We start from the raw sequence: 10929 nt of genomic DNA, 5'->3' as shown, positions 1-10929 counted from the left end.
ATAGCTCCTTAAACAAGTGCCGACTATTGTTATTTATCATTGTTGTGTCGTTTCTTTAATTAAACAATAGTCATTAGGGACTTTAGTATCTACCATAATCAGTTGTTTGTGCGACATGGATTAGTCAAATTCAAGGTCTCAGAAAAGCTTCCGACGAGGAAAAGGAGTGTGTTGTCATTTCTGTTCCGAATATTATGGTTAAAAAGAACAAATGGGTACCGGAAAGCATTGTATTTCTTGGTCACTTGGGATTAGTCTTTATTTGCGTTGTATTGTTTTCCGTTTTTTTGTTTCTTTTGTTTTACGTAATCTTTGCTCCGGTACCTGCAGAAGCAACCAATATTGCACTGAAAGATCGTTGAAAAAATCTTTATTTTTGGCCGTTCATTTGGACGAACATATCTCAAAAAAACCTTCCACAGCGTAAAATTTATTGAAACAAACAAAATATTTTCTATTAGAGGCAAAAAAGCCTTTCCTATTTCAATTGCATGTGTGCGAACAAGAAACACAATCCTTGTCAATGGAACCATATGATATTAAATAAATTTCAGTTTTACAGTTCAGGAGCAAACCATTTTCTGAAGAATCTTTTCCGTGAATAATGAAGCACAAAATAGACAGCAAGCTTTCTTTCAAATATTTCTTAACTGTCACATTACCACTTATTATTACAATTTTTTTTTTACCTGATGACTGTGCAGAGTTGAGTCCAAAATAAATGTAAACAGTCGGACAACTGAAATGCGACTTCAGTAAACACTGATGCATCTAAGGCGTCAGATTCCTTCAGCTTCTGTTAAACTCATACAGAATTTGCCATTTGGTTTCAGTGATGTAAATAACACGACAGTTAGTAAAATTTTAGAAACAAATGTTACTTTGATATCCAACGGCGAAAGATGCAATTGTTGTCGAAGACCATTACTCGTCGCTTTCCAGGTGGTGAAAAATATACATCTGGGATGTATATCTTTCACTGCACAAAGACAATACTTGGCAGGGGAGTGACAGGGAAGACCCTATTGCACAAATGTTCCGATTTCCGACACAGGAAACAAATAAGAAAAAGAAAAATCGACTGGATTGCCATATGACAACCCAGTAATTACTTCAAAAACGGATGCCCCCCAGTTGACAGCACTTGCATCCTCAAATATCGCTAGCACGTCTTTTAAGCCAGTTGTGGTCTCATTTCTCGATCGATTCAGACTGATGACTATGATATGAGCTCATGCTCATCAAGAAAAGCTGTTTCAGAAAGTGTTGAAAGCCAAGAAAATGGATACCGTTGGCTTCAAAATATTTCCGAAAGCCGTTTGCCTATCTCTGCCAATTCTCCTTTCATATGCACTTGTTAAAGGTGCTACTACAGGTATTATGATAATTTTCCTCTTCTCTTTCTCTCTCAGCCGTTCGTGACTAATTCTGTTCAATTTTCATGAATTGAAATTGCTATTTTGGCTCTTTCTGATAGTTTACATCTGTTTTTCAGATACTTTGGCGCTCAAGGAAGTCAGTGGCGGAGAACCTACTCCAAGTGTCCGTTATGCAAACTTCATTCGGGACAAATTCGCTTACCTAAATATCGGAGCTCTCCGTAAAATTCTCGTTGAAGAAAGTATTGAGTGCGCGCTGTCGTGTTTGGTTACACTTCCATGCTTTTCGTTTAACCTGGCAGCCTTTCAGGACAACAACGATAAACTGTTGTGTGAACACCTTTCTTCTGACAAGTACAACAACTCCGATCAATTTGTTGCCAGCAAGGTTTTCCACCATTTCAGCATCTTTGTGAGTTCAGAAAATTCTTACAAATACCATACGAATTTTTTTTTTTTTTACCAGTTGAAATGACCAAGTTTTCAAAAAGCAGATTTTTGTCTCGAAATATGACAGCAGTTTATTTGAAAGGTTTGCGTGGGCGGGTTTTAAACGCGGGTGCAGTGCTCTGTGCAACTTGTTTTCTCCGTTTTCTGTACCTCTGGTTTGCTGTCTCTTTTTACGAGCGACAAGTTGCACGTATACTTTCTAGTTTCCGCACATGCCTAACGACGGAAGTCTAACAAGTAAACGCACGAGTAGGCCTTAAAGTATACCTTTTTAACAGGAACATTCTTGATGAGCACTTGCAAAGGGCTGGTTTTGTAAGATAGGCGAGCCAATGTTGTTACGGGGAGGTAAACAGACTTTCTAACAAAAAGTCGTTGTACCACCTGGCAGACTTAGGAACTGGAAGATGAAATTTTGTGTGCAAGTAACTCAGTTTTAATTAAGTAGCACAACAAATCGCAAATTTGTTGCTCGGAAAGTTTTTTTTTTTTTTACCCACTCCAACATCTGATGAGTTGAGAAAGACACCTCTATAAATAAAATAAGGTAATGAAAGTATTAGTTGGAATGACCATGAGAGAGTGAGTGAAAAAAAGAAACACCAAAAGAAGGTTAAAGATAAAATTGGCTTTCGCTACGATTAATCGTGAAATTTGGGTACAGTTAGCAAAGTTTCCACCACTTCAGCGTCTCCTACAAATACGATAAGAAAATTTGTTATATTCAGTTGAAATGACCAAGTTTTCACAAAGCAGGTTCTTGTCCCGAAATGCGGCAACAGTTTGTTTGCTTGAAAGGTGAGCGTCGGCGCCTTTTACACGACGTGCAGTCCTTTGTTGAACTTATCTCACTCAGTTTTCTGTATTGCTTTTGCAGCATACTGTCTCTTTATCAGAGAAAAAACAATTGTGCTTTTGGTGCACACGCCTTGTGACACAAATCTCCGAGATAGCAGCGCTTTAGATCTTGAGAGCGAATGCACAGAAAAAATCGAGCAAAATCAACAAACCGTGGCCACAGCTCAAAACCTAACCTACCCTCATTTTCAGTTTATACTAAGGTTTTAATGAATTTCAAAATGCGACCGAGTTTGGGAATTATGGGCCCGTAAGCACTGGGCAAAGTTTTGTTTCTTTCGCGAAAACAATTGTCGTCATTTGGCAATATCGACCCCAGAGCTCTTCTCTTGACTGAGTGAGAGTCTGAGAGCTCTGGGGAACCCTGAAATAAAGTGATTGGTGCATTCATGTTAGCACGAGAAATGAGCAGGAACCGTAAAGTTTAAATAGCCAATTTATGGCTAACAGGGAAAAGTACTAAAATAGGGAATCTCTCAAAGGGGCAATTACAAATATAGGGAATCTCTAAAAGGGGGAATTGCTAACATGGGGAATCTTTAAAGGGGAATCTCTAAAGTGGGGAATCTCTAAAACGGGCAATCTGTAAAAGGGGCAATCTCCGAGACGGGGAAAATTAAGAGAGATTTGATCTGTTGAATGTAATGACAAGCATCCGTTTTTACAGTGCAATTGTTGAACTACTATTCGCACAGAAATGTCAGCTATTAAAATCGTGTTCCTCCTTGATGAACGTTGCCGTAAAGGTGCTGAGCTGTACTAAAAAGCTTTTTCACAATAACATTTACAGCTGGCTTTTCTTTAGCTTGATACTTAGTCACAAACACCGCTCCAAAGGTCTCCGGCTTCTATCACGTCTTGGCCGACGAGATCTTTCCACCGAAACTTCGGCAAACCAGCGAATCCGTCAAGCTTTTTCCTTTTACTGGCAAATTGAAAGCCAAGGGAAACTTAAATTCAGCCATGTTGACTTAACATCAAGTCGGCTGAGGAAAAAACAAAACATTGCCTGTCGCGAAAATATATTTTGCATGGTTATCCCGACATCTCGAGCATCTTTGGGAGAATTTAGCACTTCTTTGGTTGGTTTTTGATGCTTTTCGTCATCCACTGCTCAGATTTCCCCTTTCTGTGTCTGTGTGCGAGTGAACGGTGGCAGACAGCCAATTAAATCAATTGTTGCCCTACCTCATAAGATGCCTGCGGATCGTAAGTGTAAAAAAATCGACTAGTTTAACACAGCAAAAAGTCGAGCGGTGTTCATTGCAAAGAATTTTAAATTCCTAATTTGCAAGGCTGATCTGTTAGCTCGCGAAGGCCGACTGAAACTAATCCATTAAAACATAAAGGGACGCTACATCCCTCAGTAACCTAAGAAATATTTTTTTTTGTCGCCACTGAATTTCTTACAATTTGAAGCGAAATCGCCACTGATGTTGGCCTGTGAACACACTAATGCGTTTTTGTATGATGTCATCAAGAGTGCGCCAGTCATTGACCGGTTCATATCTGACCATGCTGCAGTACTTTGTCTCTTGGACTCTGTAAAACCGGCAGCTGTTGTGACGAATATCAATTACAGACAGCTGAAGGCTATTCACATAGATGCATTGCGTGCTGATCTCGGGGATTCTGATCTTTGTACCAAGGAACTCACAGATGTGGATGAAATGGCCAGCTGCTGCAACTCCACTCTCTAGACCATTCTTGACAAACACGCACCTCTGAAAACTTAAACTTTCGTCAACAGCAAACGTGTTCGCTGGTTTAACAGGCAGATGAAGGCTGCCATACGGGCTAGACGAAAAGCCGAGAGGATCTGGCGAAAGTCTAAATCTGCACATGACCTTAGTGTTTTTAAGGCGAAGAAAAACCATGCAACACTCATCATGAATCAAGACTGTTGTGAATATTACACCAGTAACATTTAAGAATCATGAATCAAGATTGTTGTAAATATTACACCAGTAACATTTAAGAATACAGCTCTCACCAGAGGAAGCTATTCCAATCTACTAAGGCCTTGCTGTGTGATGCTAAGGAAGTTTCTTTCCCTCCAGGCGACCCTGACCAGCTTGCCAATAATTTTGGCAACTTCTTTGTACAGAACATTGAGAGGACAAATAGGTCACTAGCTGACCTGTCAGCGCAGTCTCAATCGCCTCCTCACGCGGATGAGCATAGCTCATGCTCCCATGGACGGTTTACCAGCTTCAAGTCCCTGACGCAAGATCAAGTGCGCATGCTCATTGACAAGGCGCCTAAAAAAAAATCATGCCAGCTTGACCCGGTCCCAACGTCGATTGTTGTTCAGTCGTTGGACATTTTGCTGCCAGTCATAACCAAGTTACTCAATCTTTCTTTTGAGACTGGCCAGTTTGCTGGGACCTGGTAAGAGGCGCTTGTCTTGTCTTTTCTTAAGAAGCATAACTTGGACATTGCCAATCAGAATTTCCGTCCAGTGAGCAATCTCGCTTATAAATATCCAAGCTCTCAGAAAGGGCGAGTGTGCATCAGTTCACTGAGAATCTGACAGTCACCCAGCGCCATTCCCTGTTGCAATCTGCGTACGAGTCTCTACACAGCACGGAGAGAGCTTTGCTTAAAGTAAATAATGACATCCTGATGTCAATGAATCAGCAACATGTCACCCTGGCTGTTTTATTGGATTTAAGTGCAGCATTTGACACGATACACCGTGATAAGTTGATTCAGTGTCGAGTCTGAATGTGTAGTAACGGACAATGCGCTTTCTTGGTTCAGGTAGTATTTATCTGACCGGTTCCAGCAAGTGTATGTCAATGGTGGTCTTTTCAAGAAGTTCCCCCTGTGTCAAGGCGTCCCTTTAGGATCTTGCTTACACCCGCTGCTCTTCATCATACATAAACGCAAGCTATTTTACATTGTGGAGCGTCACCTGCCACGAGTTCATTGCTATGCTGATGATACGCAGCTGTGCGTTTCCTTCAGCCCAAACCAATCTGCGGAAGCGGACGCTGCTCTAAAGTCTATGATTCACTGCATCAGTGATGTCAGGAGCTGGATGATATCGGACAATCTAATGTAAAATGACGACAAAACAGAGTGGTGAGCGGTGGGCTCTGCTAATATGAGTCTTGTTCCGGTAGTTAGAAACCTCGGATCATGGTTCGATTCACAGCTCAGTACGTCTTGCCATATCAGTAAACTTTGTTCTGTTGCATTTTACCACCTGTGTAATATTCGACGCACACTCAAGTAGTTATCTCAAGAAACTACGGGGACGTTAGTCCATGCTTTCATAACGTCCCGCATCGATTAATGCAATAGCCTATTGTATGGGCTGCCAAACAACCAGCTTGCGAAAATTCAGAGAGTTCTGAATTCTTCTGCTAGGCTGGTATGTAATGCGCCTAGGTTTTGTTATATTACACCAATTGCATTAATGCGCGATTTGCATTGGTTGCCTATGAGGGCACTCATCAACTTCAAGGTACTTCTCTTCACGTTTAAGGCGTTACACGTCCTCGCGCCTCAGTATCTACAGTTCTTAATAAGTGTCAAGACATCATGCTATAATCTTAGGGGTTCTTATACTTTACTCCTAGCTATGCCATCAGTGAAATCTAAGGCCACGTTAGGAGATCGGGCATTCGCCGTCGCAGCGCCGTCATTGTGGAACTCTCTGCCTAGTGAGCTTTGCTCAATCACTTGTGTAAACAGTTTTAAAGCTTTTATTAAGACCTTTCTGTTTAGACATGCGTATACTTAACAGAGATTTTAATAATACTTTCGCTAATTATTTATCAACTAGTTTTTACCATATTGTATATAGATTTTTAATGTATTAGCAGTCCTTGCCATATTTTTAGTTAGATATTTATCTATTATTTCTCGTATTTATAACTTAAGAATGCGCATCTGATCATAGTCATGTTATGATGCGCACTAGAAATGGATAAATTATCATTATCATTATCATTACTATTATTATTCAGTCAAAGATAATGAAATAAATTTGCCAGGAATTGAGGTTATTAGGAAACATCGCTCTGTTAATGGCCGAAGTGGGGGTGGTGTTTGCATGTATTTACGGAATAACATAAATTACAAGATCCGCGACGATTTATGTGATGGCCAACTTGAATGTGTTATCATCGAAATTATCAGACCCCCTCCAGACTTTCTTTGTTAGTACGTGGTATAAGCCTCCAAACTCTCTCCAAGATGTTTTTCGGCAATTTGAGTCTCTGGTCGAAAAAGTGGACCCTGAGAAGGAAGACTTTTACCTTCTGGGTGATCTATACTGTAATATGCTTAACGGATCAAATAATCATAACTCATCCACATTTAACCAACATACTTGATATATATGGACTGAGTAGATTGATCTCCGAACCGACTAGAATTACACCCACCTCTACAACGTTGATTTATCTCTGTATAACTAGCTCGCCCAAAAAATATCTAACTCTGGTGTAGATCATCTCGCTATCAGCGATCATTCTCTGGTCTTCATGACCCTTAAAATCTGCTACGATGGAACTGGTATTCATCGCACGATTGAGACACGCGTTTTATAAAACTTTCAACCACCATCACTTCCAAAACAATGTTGCACTGACTTTATGGTGGTTAGTTCTCGTCAGAAGTTCCTCGCAGAGAATTGTAATGAACGTAATATTCAATTAGACAACCAACCAATCAGTAGGGTTGAGCATGCCAAATCATTAAGTTTCATTATTGATGATCGAATTTCATGGTCCAATCACATCACAAAGATATCCTCGAAAATCGGTGCTCTGAAGCGCACTAGGTCCCTCATTTGTCAATCCACTGCAGCACAAATATATATAGCTCTTTAATCCAACCTTATTTCGATTGCTGTGCCACCATTTGGGATGAATTGAGTTCTTATCTATGTGAGAAACTACAAAAATTGCGAAACCGAGTGGCAAGGATTATTCTGTAAGCCAACTGCGAGGTAAATTCAAGCCTGCTTCTTGAAACATTGAAGTGGGACCAGCTATCATTAAGACGAAGAAAGCATAAAGCTATAATGATGTTTAAGTCCTTCAACGGGTTAGCTCCAGTGTACTTGGCAGGAATTATTCAGTGAGCGACACACAGACTATGACTTGCGGGATTCTTTCCGTAAGTTCAACTTAAAATACCCAAGCCGCGTTCTAACTATTTGAAACGTAGCTTTATCTAAAGCGGTGCCTTACTATGGAATTCTCTTCCTGAAAGTATCAGGACGATTAGATCAATTGGGCAGCTTAATTTCCCGCTCGGCGATCTTGTAAATCAGTTTTTTTATAGTTATTTTAATTTTTACATATGATTGTAATTGAGATACTATTCGAGAAGAGTAGGGGATAAAGTCCCCGGTGTTGTGGCTGTCCTGTTCTCTCCAGCAGAAGTGGCCGGCTTGGCGGTGATGTCTCTAAAAAGTCTTGTGATGTATGAGGCCACCTAAGCAGAAACAGCCACAAGTCAAAAAGGGAATTTGCCGAGTGCTGGAACATGTAGATGTAGATGTACTACTACTACTACTGCTACTGAACACTTTGTCCTCCGCAGAGGTTCCGCGGAGCCGATCGCTAAGGCCTAATAAGGCTTGTTCACAACCTTCACTGCTGCGTCGTTTTATGGATACATACATTATTTAAATAAATATCCTGTATGTAAGGCTTGCGAAAGCAGTAAGAAGTTGCCAGCTGCTAATAGATTTTCTAGTGTTTTAACGCAGAGCTACCTGAAAACCATTTATTTCCTGCCCGGTGATTGATGACTGTCACACATTCTTCGGAGTTGAAAAGATGTTAGAGATTCCCCCTCTTCCCCATTTTAGAAATTCCCGATTTTAGAGATTCCCCCTTTAAGAGATTCGCTATTTTAGAGATTCCCCCTTTTAGTGATTCCATATTTTAGATTTCCCCTTTTAGAAATTCCCCTATTTTAGAGATTCATCATATTAGAGATTCCCCGTTTCCCGTTCCACATCTCCCGTTCATCCTTTTAGAGACAGACCAAATTTTGTCAAGCCTTGCCAAACTTCAAAGGCGCGCCGTCGTCCTGTTTCGGATCATGAAAATTCTACATATTTTACAATAAACACGGCATCATCTATAGGAAATGTTTTTAAGTGCGGCCACGATTACTAAATTGAAAATTTGGAGGAGACAATGTTTGTTGAGATTTTTGGTTGAGGTCCGCGCGCAAATTGAAGCCCGCCATTTTTTCATCATCGAAATTGGGGGGAGGTGTGGAGAGTCTACGCGTAGAGAGTCTACGCTTGCTGGTCCTATCTCTAGCTGTAATCATTGAACTCATGGCTGCGCTGGATTCGCCTTCTGGCCTGTCGTTTCTCTGATCAGGAATTTGTTTGTCAAGTACACTTTTTTGCTTGTCCGAGATTCTTGTTCTGCTTGTCTGAGCGAATTGGAGAGCCCAGTCCATCAGCAATTGCGACTGTCGAGCTGGAGCATCCGTATTTGGGGTGTCCTCTTCAAACTCTGACACACTTGTGAAATGGCCTTCAAGTCTCGCTGCATGTACACGGACAGCTTTGTCGGGCGTGGTTGTACTTTCTAGCGCACTGACGTGCCTGCCGCAATCCAAGTGCCTCTGCAATGCCAAAAACCTTTGACACAGTACGATTTTGTGAAGCCTTCCTCGGGGCATGGGCAAAGCACACTATTTTCAGAAACTAGACTAGTAGATGGGATATCCGTCCTCCCTAGCGCGTTGGGAAGCAATTGAAGTGGTTGCTGTTCTGGACTTTGACAGTAGAGAACTGGTCACACACCTCCTTGCCTGCAGAGCCAGTGGATAACCTTGGTATCTGAAAATTGGCGGAAATGGTTATCTTTGATAGCGGAATCCTCTTTCCGGCTAACCCTCTTTTGTGTGGCTTTCGTAGGCTGATGTATGTGCTGCCATATTCTACGTTTGCCACAGTGTTGACTCCATCGAGGTTTACTTGAGCTGCAGATGTTGGCGAGACTACGCTGTCGCAGATGGAGACATTAAGACCAGGTACACCCCCCGAGGATTACATAGCATCCACCATTTGACTTGCTGTTTCCACATTATGACCTCTATGCATTTGAACTCTAACGTGGGCCTTGATTGTTAACAGGACAGCTGGTCATACAAGAAAATGAATTTGCTACACCTTGAGTCTTTTGGTTTCCCATGCACTTATTCCAGAGAAAATCGTTAATAAGAGGTAGCGTAGTTTAGTTTGTTTACTCACCGTCGCCATTCAGCAAAACACTGCTTGCTACAAAGGATCCAAGTAGCGCTAGAAGGATTTCCTATTTTATATTTTCTACAAACTCTGAAAGAGTCCAGTCACTTTAATGTAGTACGATGATTCTCCTCAAGCAAACCATTTCAATCACCTTCTGCCTCGAGGTAGATGTTTTAATGCTCATCTTCCATAGAATACAGCAATCTCTGTTTCGATAGATTTAGATAACACTGGGAATTCATATCTGATATGCAACAGCTGTTACATGTAAACAAATCTTTTCTTCTGTCAAAATACCATCTACGAGTATTAAATTCACTGGATATAAGCAAACTTGTCAAGCTCGATTATGACTTCGACCAATACAAAAACGTCATCTTCATGTACTGGTTCTCTGTAGATCTGATCTGTGGAGCAGGTCTTGGAGGTTTTAGTTCTCGCATAATCGCACTTTCTTATGTAGTTCTTGCAGGATATTCAGAGGTTCTGTAATGTCATACAAAATTATTTGAAAAGACCCTTGTACTCATGGAAACCTTGAATTGGTCACAACAAAACATCATTGTTTTTCCTGGGCGAGGAAAATCTTAATATTCCAACATGAGGAATAATCTTTTGCTTCTCTGGGTACCTTCGATCGTTGTTACAACCCCACACAGCACAATGATCACCACTAGGCATAATTCCAATATTATTTTAAATCTTAGTTTAGAAATAGGCCAAAAGTCAGCCTATACACGTAAATACGACTGAAAAGGCTTTATTGAGATATTTTGAAACCATTTCATAATAAACCTTAGGCAAGCAAGGAAGTTAATCAGCAAATTTTATTTCATTTTTCACGGTTATTCAAACAAAAACTTAAACTTGCCATATATCTCCATTGCCCAAATCGATTTCTGATAAAACTGAGTCGAATAAAACGCTTTTTTCGACTCTTAAAATGTCTCTCCAAAATTGTTTTTCTGGACGTCGAATAAGTTTCGACCATACATTTTCTCACAT

The 10929-nt window shown here is 40.7% G+C and overlaps 1 protein-coding gene across 1 annotated transcript in view; it reads left to right on the top strand.

Annotated features, from left to right (window-relative positions):
* The first annotated feature begins 1157 nt into the window (after positions 1–1157).
* The window catches only part of LOC137979185 (ficolin-2-like), a 32904-nt gene continuing 23132 nt past the window's right edge, over positions 1158–10929 (top strand). Inside the window, exons 1-2 of the mRNA XM_068826385.1 lie at positions 1158–1375; positions 1496–1791. Of these exons, the coding sequence (XP_068682486.1) occupies positions 1282–1375; positions 1496–1791 (390 nt within the window). The 5' untranslated portion in view covers positions 1158–1281. The remainder of the gene's footprint in view (positions 1376–1495; positions 1792–10929) is intronic.

Source organism: Montipora foliosa, chromosome 12, assembly GCF_036669935.1.
Source record: "Montipora foliosa isolate CH-2021 chromosome 12, ASM3666993v2, whole genome shotgun sequence".
NCBI classification, from domain to species: Eukaryota; Metazoa; Cnidaria; class Anthozoa; order Scleractinia; family Acroporidae; genus Montipora; species Montipora foliosa.
This window is presented reverse-complemented; position numbering and strand designations above follow the sequence as displayed.